Source organism: Empidonax traillii, unplaced genomic scaffold (assembly GCF_003031625.1).
Source record: "Empidonax traillii isolate 1590-97213 ecotype Southwest subspecies unplaced genomic scaffold, ASM303162v1 scaffold387:size635111, whole genome shotgun sequence".
Classification (NCBI taxonomy): Eukaryota; Metazoa; Chordata; class Aves; order Passeriformes; family Tyrannidae; genus Empidonax; species Empidonax traillii.
In genome coordinates, this window is record NW_020955580.1 from 158,801 (window position 1) to 175,518 (window position 16,718).

General features: G+C 52.2%; 1 protein-coding gene across 1 annotated transcript in view; it reads right to left on the bottom strand.

Moving 5' to 3' along the window:
• CDH23 (cadherin related 23) overlaps nt 1-16,718 on the bottom strand; it is a 190,303-nt gene that overhangs the window by 68,555 nt on the left and 105,030 nt on the right. The window contains exons 11-13 of the mRNA XM_027893374.1: nt 15,512-15,700; nt 7,133-7,282; nt 6,205-6,363 (exon numbers count right to left, since the gene is read on the bottom strand). Coding sequence (XP_027749175.1) covers nt 6,205-6,363; nt 7,133-7,282; nt 15,512-15,700 — 498 coding nt within the window. The remainder of the gene's footprint in view (nt 1-6,204; nt 6,364-7,132; nt 7,283-15,511; nt 15,701-16,718) is intronic.

The following is a 16,718-nucleotide window of genomic DNA, read 5'->3' on the forward strand; positions in this document are numbered from 1 at the left end:
CCACCCACGTCAGGACTCGGAGTCGGACAAACCCAGAGGGATGCAACTCTCCAGGGTGCGCCAAAGCTGCCCTGGGACCGCTGCAAGGTGCCACAACGGGATGTGGGAGCCCGTGGAACCGCGGCATCACCGCCATCACCGCGCCCCTGCCAAACTCAAAGGCTGACAGCTGATTGAGAAAGCGATTTGCATTTTAAACAGCTGCTTATTGATGTCTGCAACTCTCCTTCCCGGGGTGGGAAAAGTACATTATTACTTTCTTGTTGACTGGCGTTTACAGCTGGCTGGAAAGAAGGGGAAAGAAAATCAGGCCGGGATCGATTTTTCCCATCCCCGACGCGAGGCCAAAGAGAGATCGAAGAAGCAGGAGAAAACTGACAGCTGGGTGGTAAAGGGGAGGAACTCTGCCAACCAAATTAAAGGTTGACTTAATGAGGAGAGTAATGGAAGGTTAATTAGCGCATTTACTTCATTAGGTTCTTACTAACAAGGCTTCTCCCAAGGAAGTGCAGTGGCAGGGAGCAGGAAGATGAGAATTCAGGTGAACGGATGCGTCAGGGACGATGTTCTGGGAGGGAACAACCCTTGGAAAACAGGGGAGAAGAACTACTCAGGAATGTGAACCAGTGTACATATACATTTATACACTACATGCACACATATATAGGAATACATAGGCTAATGCATTTGCCAGAAAGACAGAGGCACCACCTCTTCCCCCTCTCCATCAAATAATCTGAAAATTAAAATCTGAATTCCATAAAAAAAAGGGAAAACAGTGGGGTTTTTTTAAGCACAAGGCTGCCTTAGAGATTCAGGTTATCAAGCCCCGAGGGAACGCAGTGCTTATTTTACCTGCCTGGCTGCATATCACAAGATACAGAAAATCATTCCGACACCAAAATCGATGCCTGATGGTTGAATTGGGCACAGCAGTTTATAGTTCTGAGGTCTGCTGGAGATGCTCAAACTATATTCCTGAGAGTCTCCAAAAGACAACTCTGGAAAGCCCGCTGGCAGATTGCCCGACAATGTCACGTGTGTGGGGAAATATTTCCAAGCTCTGGAGAGTCTCCACATCCCTTTCAGACTTCTTGAGGGTGGTTGTCATGAGCCCCATCCCGGACCAGAGCTGCTTCAGGGTAAGGAGGACCAAGGCAAGGCAAAGAACATAACCTCCCAGGGATGTGTGAGGAGATGGTTCCAGGGAGAAGGCGGTCATTAACTCAGTAAGGGTCTGGGACAAAGAGCTACACAACCATCCCAGGGAGGTGTTGATGTGATTTTCAAAGAGTGGCTCATCTGATCCATGCCTGACCTGGCCAGAGTAAGGAAAAGCTGTCTGGGGAGCACTGGGAGCTGCAGGCATTAATGCCTGCTGGCAGATTAACCCCTTGTGGGGGGAGTTGAAGGTGGGCAGTGAGTAATTCATTCCCTGCAAGCCTCCATCTTTATCCTAGCCATTTTTCCAGGGAGGGTGAGCAGGAAGGGGGCACAGAGCAGCCCCCCAGCCCCCTGCTGCTTGTCAGCCAGTTGATGGAGCCCACAGCCACCGATCCCAGCCTGCGCAGCCAAGCCAGACCGGGACAAATAAAGCGGGCAGGAGGGATCACGGAGCTAGGATTACTTTCCACACTTCCCTGGAGAACCATTTTTCTCCAGACCCTTCAAGGCAAATCAAATGCATTGTTGTGTCAAAAACAAGTTACTCTCGGTTTGTTTGGCCTTTAATGATTTTGGTTATCGGAGCTTTTCAGGAGGACTCTGCTGTGCAGTTCTGTAGTGCACGAGGAGCTTAAGGAGACCTCCTGCCCCTTAATTCCTACCTCCAGGTCTACAAATACATCAGCAATGGGCAACAAGGCAGGTGCCTACGCCCCCATGCAGGTCCCTGGCTTTTGGAAGCCCGTGGCAGGTGCTGGCGAAGCAGCAGTATCCCAAGGCAGGTCTGGAGGGGCACTGTGCTCTCTGCTCCCCTGTCACGGCACTCACACCCCCAGCCCTGCAGTGCAGCAGGACCTGGAGATGCCTCAGGCTCGGTGGCAGGTGTGAACACACAGTCACACCTTCCCTGAACTTCCCAGCCGAGCATCCTCCACCGCACGCGAGGGGTGTGGCTGATGCCAGAGCCCTGTGCGGCCCCCAAAGGAGAGGGGAGATCCTGGGCTGGACTCCTCTCCTCCTCTCCCTCCTGGGGGACCTCCCTGGAAGCTGAGCTGGGTACTGGTGAACCCAGAAGCAAAGCCACGTTTAAACAGCTTCTCCCACCCAAAAAAATTCTTCCTGGCTGAAAACTCCGTCTAGTGCCTCTCTCCCTGCCCAGGCCACCAAAGCTCTTCAGGGCAGCCCCACCAGAGCTCACAGAATGTGAGCCCAGGGGACCCTGGGCTTCCAAACCCTCCAGCCCTGGGAAAAGAAGGAGCAGAGACCTCAGAAACTCGGTCTGATGACTGCCCAGCATCAATCCAGGACAGAGAGTGACAACAGCATTGGGACACATACATGTGGACTTCTCTTGCCTCTGGACTCAAGGATTACCAGAAGGTCTCCCTGCCCGTGGCAATGAAGTTGGAACTAGATGATCTTGAAGGTCCCTGGCAACACAAACCATTCCATGGCTACTGCTGAACACGGCCATTCATCCCCCCCAGGCAGGGTCCTTCCCCTGGGCTTCCTATCGCATAGAGCCCGAGCCCTCTGCCCCAAGCCAGAGCTGGCACCTTTGCTCATCACACCTCTCCAGGGCCCGTCTTTCCAGCCTGCTCCTGCTATTAGGAAAGCCAGCACCCATCAGAAGCCACCAGCCTCCCAGGCAGGCAGCACCTGGCGGGGGTGTCAGAGCCCCAGTTAATTCAGGGTGCAGTGTATGTTCTCGCTGCCTCGTTCCTGGAAGGCATGAAGTTATACCAGCTGCCTGCTTGCTCAAGAAGTGTGAAATTCTTTCTCTGACCTTTTCTGTTACGTTATTAAAAGGCTTCATGGCCAGTTGTTTCAGTAAAAAAATAGTATTTCAATATCTGTTGTTAGCTGGGGCAGAACTGGCCCATATCTTCAGGCTGAGCTCTGCTCACCTCCCTGCTTCACCCCCCCCAGCCTCACACAAGGTGTTTGCTGCTGTGTGGGACCTCCAAGCCTTGCCAGCCTGGTTTTTCCTGGCACAGCAGGGTCTGGGGCAGGGAAAAAGAGAAGTTTGCCTGGAGAGAGGCAACTAATAAGTGCAGAGCCCTGGACAGGTTTCTTGCCCCTCTGTTCAGCTGCAATGGACATGTAACTCCAAATTGCCACGATTTATGTTATCTAGAAGCTTAGGCTGGAGTAAGGAGCCCTTCACAGTGGTCTCTGCAAAAGCAAACACACAAGACCCTTAGGCCCCTCTGGTCTCAGGGTCTTATCACACAGCTAAAGAATCATGGGATGACTGAGGTTGGAAGAGACCTTTAAGATCGTCAAATCCAACCATTAGCCCAGCACTGCCAAGCCCACCACGCACAGTGTCCCTGAGTGCCACATCTACATGTTTTTTCAACACTTCCAGGGGTGTTTTATGCTCTGTAGACACTTCCCTGGGCAGCCTGTGCCAATGCCTGACCACCCTTCTCAGTGAAGAGATTTTTCCTATTATCCAATCTAATCCTCCCCTGGTGCAACCTGAGGCCATCTCCTCTTGTCCTGTTGGTTTGTTGCCTGGGAGCAGAGCCTGACCCCCACTCAGCTCCATCCTCCTTGTCAGGGAGTTGCAGAGAGCCAGAAGGTCTCCCCTGAGCTGCCTTTCCTCCAGGCTGAGCCCCCCCACCAGCTCCCTCAACCACTCCTTGTAAGCCCTGTGCTCCAAGAGCATGGAAGCAGGAGGCAAAGGGCGCCTTTGGGCACATTGTGGGCTCCCTGCACGGGGCAGGAGCTGCTTCTGTGGAGTCTGGACTCCAGATGTTCTCGTACAAGCAAATGAACTACCTGCATCTAGAAGATAAACGCCTTTCAGGGACAGAATTAAAACAGACAGACGGATGGATGGGGAGATGGAGGGAACGCAAAACAAAGAGCACACAAAATCTCAGAGGGCAAACAAAGCTGCTCCGTGGCAGGAAGGTGACAGAGGTTTGCCCTGGAAGCCACAGATCCAAGCTCACACATCTCTGGGTACAAAGGAAGAGGCAGGGAGTGGAGAGCAAGCAGCAGTCCCTGGTCCCTGCTGGCTGCCTGCACTTTGGGTTGTTTTACAGTTGATTTATACGTGTAACAAGCAAGGTTTCTCTGCTGTCACTGCCATTAGGAGCTGAAATGCTGTAGAAACGAACGGCCATTTGTCACCACAAATGAAGTCTTGCTTGCTCTTTCTTTTTATCCTTCCCTTCCAGGCCGGCCAAGCCGAGTGCCTTTCCCCTCGCCCACACACACCCCATCATGTGCAGCCAAGGGGGACTAGTTGGGATGCACTCACAGGAGGAGGGGCAAACAGCCCATGGGCTTCTGGGAGCAACTTCTCCTCCTTCCTCAGGATGTTGGGCTGGGCAGAAGACCAGCCATCTCCCATTGCCTCGGCTCCCATGGTTTCAGCTGCTTGCCTCCCTGCCTGGAAGGTGCTGCAGGGAGGAGCTGGAAGAGCTGCCCAGCCAGCTCTGCTCAGCCCACACACTCCCCTGTTCATCCCGACCCCATAAGCCATCTGATTAGTCCTTAGCACCCTGAAACCCATCATCCCTCCAAACCTGCACTCATTTGCACAAAGGAGCATTTTTGCAGCACAAAAAGGGGGGAGCCAACAGAAGTCCCCTTTCGTGAGGACGTCACTTATTAGGGTCCACCCACACCATGTGGATGGACAAGTTTTCCCCAAAAACCCATCCCTAACCTCTGTGGGGGGAATATCCAGAAGGAGCTCTCAAGCAAGTGGAAAAGAAGGACAAAAAGAAAAGGAGGAATTCATGAGCAAGGAGAACAGGCTTTTAGCCTGTGGCACGTGGGACAGTTGCAGAGACGCGGCGCAGACGGGCAGCGCCGTGGCAGCAAGCACAGGGCTGCAGCTCAAAGGCAAGCGGCCACAGCAGGAGGAGCTGCTACTTTATGAGGGTTGTTGGAAGTTTGGGATCAGCTGGGAGGGCAATTTGGATTTCGGCACTAATTGCATCCATTCTGATTTATCACAGAGGATTCAACTCCTGGCATTTTGTGTTCACTCTGAAATGCTGGCATAGCTGGAAGTTGGGGAAGAGGAGCTGCAGTAACAATCTCATTGTTTAGTGTCTGACGGCCTGACTAGCTAAACATCTGCTTGAAATATTAATAACTGTCAGATGGGAACAGCTCGGGGGCTCTATACAGTTTCACACCATCTGTTTGTAAAGTAAACACACTTATGCACAGGCACACACACCCAACTCTTTTGTCAGGGCTTTATTCTCTGGATCATCGTGCCTGCACGGATGGGAGAGCTGGGGCTGTGTCTCAGGAGAGCATGGGGGTAAAGGGGGGGCAGGAGGGCAGCCAGAGCAAAGTCATTGGAGAGGGAGCCAAGCAAACTCATCAATGACTAACGATAGTGGTAGTAACTAGACTGTTAACACCCTGCACCCAAAGCCTAGCAAGGCTTCTGATGCTTTCTGTTGTGATATTCCCCATCCCAGGGGAGCCTTGACCCCTATTTCACTTATTTCTCAGCACAGGGTTTTGTTGTGGTTCTTGCTGTGCCCCACACTGGCACTGACACTGACTGACATCGCTCTCACGCACCAGGAAAAGTGTCTGCTTGACGAGGATTTCCACCCAACCCACGCAGGAGGGATGAGCGCTACGGAAACGCCTCCCCGCTGTCACCTCCTTTCTGCTGCCAGCCATGCCATACCACACCACACCACTTGTTCTGCCAGATACAGCCACTCCTCCTCTTTTCCCATCCTTTGCCCTCAATCAGGTTGAGGAACTTGGCGCTTCCAAACAGGGCAGCGAGAAAATCCTCATCCAGACTACTGGGAGCGGTCCCTGCGCGTGAGATGCGGCGCAGGACTCCCTTCGAATTCCTGGTGTGGTGGGAACCACACGCACATCTCCCAGAGGACAGGAAAAGTCAGGACACCTGCTCCCAACCCCCACCATCAGCATCTCCTAACACTCCCTTACCAGGCCGCCCCGATGAGGGACGCCGCGGAGCGAACACGCGCGCGCGTGCGCCAAGGACCCGTCAAAGAGAGCCGGGACGCTCCTACTCACGTGGACCTGGAGGACGGTGGTGCCCACGGTGGTGTTCTCCAGGAGGCTGACGTTGTACAGCGCCTTGCTGAAAATGGGGCGGTTGTCGTTCTCGTTGATGAGGCTGATCTTCACGCGCGCGAAGCCCACGTGGTCGGGGACGCTCTCGTTGGCAAAGAGCTGGGAAGCGAAGGGCGGGGATGGAGGCACGCACTGGCTTGGGGAGAGTTACCCGCCCTTCCTCAGCGGAGAAAACAATGCTCTCCTGAGCTCCCTCGCCAGATGAGCCAGCTCAGGGCAACCCACCAACAAAGCTGGAGCAGGAGGATGGGGAGGGCTTTGGCACCTGATAGGTGCACTTAAAATGAAGTTTTATGCTCTATATAAAGCTTTTATGGCCCTACTCTGCTTAAGCTCTTGCAGCTGAGCCTTTGGATGTTGGAAAGAGAAGGTGCAGAGCACATCTCCTCCCCACCTCCTTCTTTGCTTTACTATAATTTCCAGTTTTTTGGCTGTTTTGCAGTGCTACAGTTTCACAGTGTGGATTATCATAGAATGGTTTGGGGTGGGAGGGACCTTTACAGGCCACTTAGTGCATCCCCTTGCCATGGGCAGGGATGTGTTCAGGTTGCTCAGAGCCCCATCCAACCCGATCCTGAACGTTTCCAGCAATGGGACATCCATTACCTCTCTCTGTGTAGCCTGTTCCAGTGTTTCACCACCCTCATGGAAAAAAACTTCTTCCTTACAGTTAACCCAAATCAACCCTATTTTAGCTTAAAGCCATCACCCCTTGTCCTGTCGCAACGGGCCCTGGTAAAAAGTTCGTCCCCGTTTTTCCTATATGCCCCCTTCCAGTACTGGAAGAGAGAGGAAGGTGGTTAATGGTCACTCTTAGGTCAAACTGCAAACTGTGGATGCCCCACAGAGCTCAGGGGTGCAGCCTTACCGAAAATTCGTAGCGAGGAATGGTCTCGAAGTCCAGCGGCACTGCCACACGGACACGGATGTCTGCCTTCCCCTGGATGGAGGTCGGTGAGATGATGAAGTGGTTGGAGTTGTTGCCCACCAGGTAAACCTCAAAAATGCTGTTGGGTCCCTGCAAAGGGAAAGAGGAGGGTTGGCATCTCATACCAAATATCCATGTGGACATGAAAAGAACGGGAATGCAGCCCTGGGATGAACCAGCACCGCACACAGCTAAAGGAAAGCCCCTTTTGCTGTTTGAAGGTCCATGCACCACACAGGGTATCATACACTGGGATTTCATTGCCTGGGGCTGGGGGGCACAGCATGGGTGCCTCTCTCATGCAGAAGGCTCTTTCCAGTAACACAGCTCCAACCGGGAGCTGGAAAAAATCCTCCTCTCCCAAGACCAGCAAAGCAGCAGGACCACCACCATACAGATACTTCAGGAGCCCTGCTCTGGGCACACCACCCTCCCCAAAGCACGGCCCAGCAGAGCACGTGAAAAGCAAGCTCAGAAAGCTGCCAGAGATGAATTTCCAATTTTCCTCGAATGACCGCCCTCCTATTGGAAAAAGGGGCCAATTAAATGCACGAAGGGGCACTAATAGCAAAACCTGCCTAAGTGTGACCGCTGAGAGCTGGCGACATGAGCAGAATCCCTGGCCTGCCCCTCTTCCTGCACCTCCATGCAATCCATGGAGCTGAGGGCAAGCCGAGCAACTCCAGCGAGAGCCCCACGGCAGAGGCAGTCCCTGGGGGCACTCATGGGGCCACACAAGGGCACCCAGAGCCCAGCAATGCTCTGCTGGAGGGTGGTGGGAGCGTCTCAGGGGTAGACTGGCACCTTCCTCGAGCTGTTTCGCTGCCAAACTGGGAAGGGAGGGACGCTCCTGACACCCCGGACACACACCTGGGAGGGAGGGAGGGAGCAGAGGATACAGAGGATGGGCAGAAGGAAGCATTACTCCCCAAGCTGTTATTTCACACCCTATCCTTAGGATGTCAATTTACAACAAATGACCATTTTCAACCAGTGACAAAAAGCCATTTTACTGAGGAATTTCTGCCTGCCTCTGCTGCTGAGCCCTCGGCATCCCTCCCAGGAGTCGGTGCCCTCCCTGCAATACACGAAAGCACCTTTTGTGGCGGCGAGATGCAAGGGATTTTCTTGGAAGCTAGAGAAGAGCCAGTTAGTTGGAGGCATGAGATAAAAGTTGAAACATCAAAAGAAATCCAAGTATTTGCACGAAGAGAGCCGGGTGGATTAATTCCCCTCCAGCTGGGGATGGAGATCAGCCTCCAGATACCCACCATCCCTAATTAGCAGCCCCTCCAGTGCCTCAGTCTCCCCACGTGAGGTCTGGGGAAGGGGAATACAGCTGCCTCTTGGGAGGGCTGCTGCAGCGAGCTGCCATTTGTATATTTTTCCAGCTATTTATTTTTTTGTTTTGGCCCCCATGCTGCTTTCCTTGCTCCCGATTCCCGGAGCCTGCGAGCCCCCTGCGGATGCCTGAAAGCAAATCTGAATATTCAAATTGTTATCAGCTGCCCAGCAGAAGGGGCTGGCTAAGCCCGGCTCACAGCAAGGACCCCCCCACTCCAGAGGAAGCCACAGGGAGCTGCTTACATTTTCCTCACCCCTTCCTACCTGCTCCTGCCACCCAGAGCAAACAATGGATCTGAAATGTGGTTGGGAAGAGGAAAAACAAGCTCTGCATCCCCGGGCTCTCAAAGGTCCTGGTGGGCAGCGACCACAGCCAAGCATCATCTCTCTGCAGCACTGAGGATGAGGGTGGGATGCACAGGGTGCTATCAGTGCATGACCTGCTTTACTGCTCCTTCCCTTCTCCATGCCCTGACCTACCAGCTCCTGCATGGCTCCAGTTTTTCCCCTATCGCTGAAAACAAGGTCCTGAAAACAAGGATCCGCCTGCCAAAGCTTAGCAACCCTACAATAATAAACCTGTCTCTATCCAAAAACAAATGGAGCCATAAAAGAATGGGTTTTGGAGGGAAGTTCCCTGTTGCCCAGAGCTGGGATGCAGCCGCACATTTTCCAGCTCCTCTTATCCCGCGCCAACAAAGCGGGGCCAGCCCTCACCGTGGCTTGAGGCTGCTGCCCGCTGCCTCCTTCCCAGCAATCACACCTCCTCCCAGCCGTAGCTGGCGCTGCAACCGATGGAAATTTCATGTCAATTCAGCTAAAAGACAATTGTAGCTGCAGTTGGGCATAATTACGGCTCTGTTCTTCGCCTGCGCATTCCTCGGAGCGTGGAACGGGAGCTGCGCCCCAGCCCCGCTGCCAGTGACAGCTTCAACCTCATGCCCATACCCCGCTCCCAAAAAAGCCACCGCTGACTGAGCTGCTTCATTTCTGAACCATTTCTGACCTGTCTGGCAGCCCCACGTGCCAAATATCCCCCTGAAGTTCCAGGGGCCTGCAGCAGATGGAATGACCCCGGGCACAGGTAGGACTGGCAGGCAGTGAGATGCCAGGGAGTGGGTATGGGTGGCCCTCCAGAGGTGTGAAGCACCATGAGGGACCTGCTCATGCACCTGCTCTGAATCGTGGCCAAAAATCTGCTCTCCCAGCTTGCAAGCAGCGCTCACAAGGCCCAGTTCACCGTGGATCAGGAAACCCCTTCTCCCACCAGGAGCCCAGGGGCAGCCACATCAGCTGTTTCAGCTGGGACCGGATGGATCACAATTTTTATCCCTGCTGTTTTACCCAGTGCCACCCACTGGCTTCATTCATCACTCCTGCTCCCACCTATCCCCTTCCTCATGGGAGCCCACCTGCAAATGCTTCAGAAATTATTCAGCCTTCCACAGTCAAAGCAAGTATTTAGCATCACTTACCAATGGCTGCACAAGAAAATAAAGTAAAAAATGAAATAACCCAAACCTCTAGACAAGCAGACAACCAACCCCTGAAATCACTGAGGTGCATCAGTAGGTTCACTTCCTGCAATTCCTTTCAGCACAGAGCCAGTTACATTGGGGAAAAGCCGCCGGGGATCCTCGGTTTTCTCCTCTTCACCCTCCCTCCAGTACAGGGCTGCCTTTGCTTCCCTCCACCCTAGCTCAGTGCACTTTGCTTTCCCTTGCTCTCCAGAAGCACAAAATCCTGTGAAATTCCAGCTTTCCTCCCAGCCACTTCCTAGGCACGGGCTATTACCTACAACAAGCTGCGGAGAGTTTAATATTCCTCACTCTGGGAAGTCCACAAAGCAAGGAAAGAGCTGAGAGTTTGGGAGTGGGGGGGAAGGAAAGTGAGGGGAAAAAAGACTTGTTTTTTGTTGATAGCAATCAGTATCTTTTTGTAGGGCTTGGATACCTTGTGCCTGGTTCTAGTGAGTCAAGACAAACAGCTCTTAAATCCTTCCTTTGAAAACAGAAGGTATAAAGGGGGTTATTCTCTCCACCTACTTCAAAGTATTTAACTCAAGTGCTCTAAACATCCTCTCTGGCACTGCCTATCTCTGTCCCACTGCCCTGCCAGCCAACTTGGGCTTTCAGCACCCACCCAGCACCAATAACTCTTTTCAGGGCTCACGTGGCATGGGTGCTTGTCCCCTGCATCTGTGACGAACTCACTGGGGTGGTGGGCAATGCGGGATGCTCGGAGCAAAATGCTCCTCTACCTTTCTGATCCTCCTCTCTACTCCAGCAGCCCTTCTCTCCCATCTTTCTGTCCACCCTGAGCTTCACTCCTTGACCTCTCTCTCCCTCCCTCCCAGAGGAGTTTTCTCCTTCCCTGCTCTCCCCAGGTTATCTGCTGAATTCCACACACGCCTGCACAGACGGGATCAATCCGAGGCTGCCTCGCCTTCAGCTTATCTCTGCTCCAAATGATTGATTTTCCCTCTTTAAGGGTAATTTGCTGGTGAATTCCATGTATTGCAAAAACCCCTGTGAAATCTAATTCAGCCCGACTGGCAGCTGGCACTTTTGGGAGAGAACGCTCGTGCGCCGTCAATTCCCCTTTACAGATCCTTGCTGTGTAGATCATATTTATAGTGCTCGTGCCTGTCATATGCATATACATGCTCTGGATGATTCATACATTGCACCTGCACACGCATGGGCACGTACAGTGCCCCTGCACGACTCTCCAGCAGAGCCCATGGCCTGGCTTTGCTTTATTTTAAACTCCCCCATTTGTCTTCCTCAATCTGCTTATTTTAGAGGATTGTTCTGAAATGATTTTAAAATGTCAGGCCATCATCATGCTGGTGCTTCAGACAGCCTCTGCCCTTTTCTTCCTCTTCGCTCAACCGCACTGAGGAAAATCAAGTGGAAGCGCCGGCGGAAGAGCTGGTTTCCCCGCTGAGCCCTGGGAAAGCAGACTGCCACTTCCCTTTACGTATCTCTGTGGATCTCGCAGCCATGGGAAATGGGGATTCCCTGAAGGACGCCCTGATCCTTTTCCTGCATGGCCAAACCCGTGCCTTCACCCTCAGATGCTGCATCAAGCCACCGGGTATCCAAATCTGGCATATCCAGAAAGGATATCCATGTCCCCCCCCTCAGCCAGCCCAGGAGCAGATGAGCCCTCTGAATGAACATCAAACTATTCCACAGCTTGGGACTCGTGTTCTCAACCTGAAAACAAACCTTGCTGCAAAAGCAGATAAAGCCAAGGCTTTAATCTTGCGTCTCATACACAGGATTTATTCATCCCTGCTGATCGACCACGTTGTGAATGAGAGGAGAGCCCAGCCCCAGCCTGGGAGTGTCTACACACACTGGTCTTTTGAGGTGTCCAGCTGAGTAAAGGCTCAGTCTAAATACTGGGAAACTTCCACTGATTTTCATGAACAGCTCTTAAACGGGTTTGGAAAGGTTTCCAAGGGTCTGCTCTCTATCTGGCAGGGAGAGAAACTCAGCTGCACAGTGGTTAATGCTTTTTTCTTGGTTCACAGAACCCCGGAATGGTTTGGGTTGGAAGGGACCTGAAAGCTCATCTAATCCAACCCCCCCTGCCACGGGCAGGGACACCTTCCACTAAGACCAGGCTCTGCTCAAAAAGGCCAGATCCAAACCCCTGGTGCAAACCCTGTGTGCTGATTTCTCCTGCATTCAGGTGTTTTCAATAAGTCACAGAGAATGCAAAAAGTAAAGCCACAGCACTCCTGGTTGAACATCTGCACCCCAGATATACCCCTGGGGTCATCTCAGCTCAACCCAAATGCATCCTCTTGAGATGCTCCCCATCCCACCTCGCACCCTCAGCCAGCTCCTCTTGGGGCAAGACCACGACCACATTTGGTGGGGTCAGCAACTGGGAATTTGCAAGGGCCAGACTCAGAGGAAGGGGCTTCTCCTTGGAGGCCCCTGCTTAGGCACCTTGTCTGAGAGGTTAATGCCAGCCAGGCCGCAGAAAGGCACTTAAACACAGAGGTAAATCCAAGCACAGGCTTTCAAGCGTGGTCTTGTGTGCCACGTAAATACATTTTCAAGTGCTCTGCTGAATCGTTTAATCTAACCCCTTCAAAAAGCCATCATTTGACTTTGTGCAAAACACACCAGAAGAAAGAAAGATCAAAAACCCCACCATTAAAAAAGGGCTGTGTGGGCCTGGTAATGAAAAACCTTGTTTAACAGCCTTGGCAGCCCACGCAGTGTGTTTTAAGGGCCAGAGCGAAGTGACACCCCTTTCCCCAGCTCTACACAGGCACAACTGGGGTGCAATGACAGGCAGGCTCCCCAAAAACACACAACTCTACAGGACCCCTGCCCAGGGCAAGGTCCAGGCAATAGTGTTGAGTTTTCTGGAGGGGCCAGAACAAGGCTGGGTGGCCTGGCTCAAGAAAGAAACCAATCTGCCAACGGATTCTCCCAGGACTTCATGACATAAGTTGGGAGGCAGGAGACAAAACTCAAGCAAAGTGATCTTCCCAAAGACTCTAGCTTTGATTTCCTGTGTCTCAACCCATCTGCTCTCATTTATTTATCTATCTGCTTTCCCTGGAGATGTGTATACTTCTCTTCTCGTTTTCCCTTGCCCCTTACACAAATGAGTCGTGTCATCTCCAGCATGAAGGCCGTGCTGCCGAAATAGCTTCTGTCAGCCGCGTCCTCAGTCACATCCCCGCCTGAAGACCTCGCTCCTTGCCAGCACATCCCTCCACCCCTCCACTCACAGAGGCACGAGAGAGCCCGGTGTCATCTCAGCTACCTCAAATCCAGATGGTTTATAAAAACCTCACAACTCTCGCGAGCTACTTGAGCATCCAAACCATCACCGTCAGGCGAACACTTTCCCTTTCTGCAGCTTTTTTACTGGAAGTCTGGGGGTCTTGAGACCTCTGGAAATTCACTGTCTGGGAAGCAGTGCTTAGAACAAGCCTGGCTGCAGGCACAGCCCCGCTTCCATTTCACAAGCATACGTGTAACAACCTGGGTATCTTCTCCCCTGTTTTCCCCCTCCCCAAGTGCTACCTCGACGGTTAACCCAGTTGCAAACATATAACAAGGCTCCACCGCAGGGTAATGCAGAAAAGAAAAACCCAACTGCTTATAACTTTCTACCCTCCAGATATTCCAGAAATCAGCTCTCCTCTGGCTCTTGTCAGTGGAAATAATGCCACGGTCAGAGCAATCTGTGCTATTATGCTGGTCTCTGAAGACGTGTACAGTAAAACTCCTTCAGACTCCCTTAGTGCAGGAGGTCCTCTCTCAGCAGTTTTAAAAATCTCAGCCAATTCTTTTGGGGAAATCTCAGGAAGTTAAAGAAATACATCAAAAGAATGGTGTCTATTTTTTGCCGGTGCGATGGGGAAGGCAAGGCTATTTTTTATTCTCCCATTTTAAAATTAGCAAGGCTGAAAAGTGAATTCTTGAATGGGAGTCACTCCAGTAAAATGAGCTTTTAACCAGAAATAATGACAGATACTTCATCCTTCTGGCACAAACAGAAGTGTTACAATGCCCTTCAAGAATGGATCTGCTGACATCTCTCAGAAAGCACGACAGCGGCTCTATTCAGAAAGTATCCTAAGCATCTGTCATATCCATATCTTCTTTATTAGCAATTGACATTTTCAAGAAAAAACAGTCTCTTTATCTGCTTAATAGCTCATCTGCACCTCTTCAGGCTGCACTCATAACTCCTGGACGGTGACATCATGTCACAAGCAGATTATTAGTTCTGTGTCATACTCACTTCAGGTGAAAAAAAATGGGATTTCTGGGTGGTTTGACAAGACGGGGTGAACTCCACCCAGGGCTGGGGAATAGCAAATCCATCATCTCTGCCAGCAAAGGCGTCTTAAAAGATGCACATTTTAATTGACCCACCGGGGTTTTGGGGGTCAGGGGGAGATGTTCCGTTTCCCGCTTCTTGGTGCTATCACATCATTTACCTGAAGCACCAGGAAAACATCCTGATGATGCTTTGCCATGATCCTAGACAAGGATCCTAGCAACCTGTGGTCTAGAGGAAGGTGTCCCTGCCCATGGCAGGGGGATGGAATGAGATGAGCTTTCAGGTCTCTTCCAATGCAAAATGGTGCCATTTATTCTGACAAACCCCTTCCCCTCATCTCCCGCTCAGCCCGAAGAGGAACAGGGGCTGCAAGGAGCCTGCAGCCAGAGCCTTTCCAAGGGATTTTGGAAAGCTCACCATGAGGTGTCAGCACTTGTTTGAAGCAGACACCAGGCAGCGTGGCGGGGTTGGAGGGGACCGGCACGCGGAGGCAGCCAGACGTGAACTGCACAAGTCAAATAATCAGAGTAATTGAAGGCTGCGAGCCCAGGGCTGGAAAACACGCTGGAAAACAGTCCTGAACGCGGCACGGATCGGCGCGTGACAAATGGGAGCTCCATTAACACGAGGGAGGAACAAGCCTCTAACGCTCCTGGCTCGTTTGCAGTGATGAACTGGTATCCCAGTCCTCCTCGTGCTAGTGGGTATCTCCTACCCACTCCCTGACAGCGGCAGCACCCGTCCCTCCTGGGGCAGAGAGCCTGGAGCTCCTGTCCCTCCCCTCCCTGGCAGAGAAATCTCCTCCTTTTCTGAACCAGACTAGCAAAGCACTGCCCGACAAGAGCCCCCGGAAGCAGGCGGGAATCAGCATCCCACAAAATCCTATTTTCTGGCTCTCAGGGGCCGTACAATCCCGACTGCATTAAAGCTCATGCCGTGCCTGGGCCCCAGGGAGGGAATCTGCACTCGGGGCACCCAGCAAGCAGAGCAACATCAGCTGCAAGAGCTGAAAAAGCAGGTGTCAGGACATAACCTTGAACCTCATCACAGGCTCACCACTGACTCACCCTCCCCTGCAACCCCCCAAAACCACACCATTGCTACCCTGCAAAGGAGGGACAAAAGCTCCCGCGGCAGGGGATACCTCACCTCATCCTTGTCCTGCACCTGGATGAAGAGGGGAAGGGCAAAGCCCACCTGGGCCAGCTCTGGGATGGCCACGCTGTACTCGGAGCTGTTGAACTCGGGGGCGTTGTCGTTGAGGTCAATGACCAGGATGTTGAAGGTGGTGGTGACGGTGGCGTTGGAGGGCGTACGGTCATCGTTCAGCTCCGTCCCCTGCGGGGAGAGAAAGCAGGGGAGCCTTTATTTTTCCAAAAGAATAAATGTAAAAGCAGGTGTGCGTGGGGCATGTCGTGACGAGACACTCTTGCAGCTCCTTCTTCCTCCACTTTGCCACAAAAGGATGCTCAGTTGGCTCTGACACCACTGACCCCTTAACACACAGAGACATTGGCCCAGCTCTCCCACTGTCCTCGTGCCAGGCTCACTTAACATCTTCCTTGGGATGGCTGTGGACAATATCATCTGGAGTCACACTAAAGGACAAGTAGATTTTCCTGCCGCAAGCATTTAAACAAAAAAAAACCAAACACCACCTCCCCAAAAAACAAAACAAAAACAAACAAAAAAACCCCACACTAAAAAAAAACACACCAAACCCCCAAACAAACAAACAAAAAACCCCAAACCAAAACACCCCCCCCCCCCAAAAAAAAAAAGAAACACAACCACACAAACCCCAAAACCAACCAAACAAAAAAACAACCAATCAAACAAACAAACAAAAAAATCCCTTGTGAGACGTAGGGGACAGTCCACAAAACAAGGAAAGGCACAATGGAGCAGCCAGCCACCACAGTAGGGACAGAAAACTAGGGCACAGAGGAAAAGAAGATTTAGACCTTAAAATAGGTTTGGCAACACGTGTCTAAACACAGAGCTGAGTCACGACTCCGCATCACACCTCTGTCTCAAGAAGGACTTTAATTTTGCCTTCCCGAAAGGAAAGAGCGCAGATTTTTATTGCCAGAGAAGCAAGGCTCGTGAAACAGCCTTTTCAAGCCGAGTCCCTCCTCTTGTCCTTTGGATAATCTTGCCTTTGCTGTGGGCATGGAAAAGCAACGCTAACACGACCCACACGGCTCATTGCTATTCACCGCTTCTGCACACAACAGCAGAACAGGCTGATCCCAGCGAGGAGCAACCCAGCTGTATTTTCACTGCGTGCTCCAGGACAAGAACAGCAGAGAACATTTTGGGTCCTGGGGATGTGGGACACGGAGAGTTGGCATTT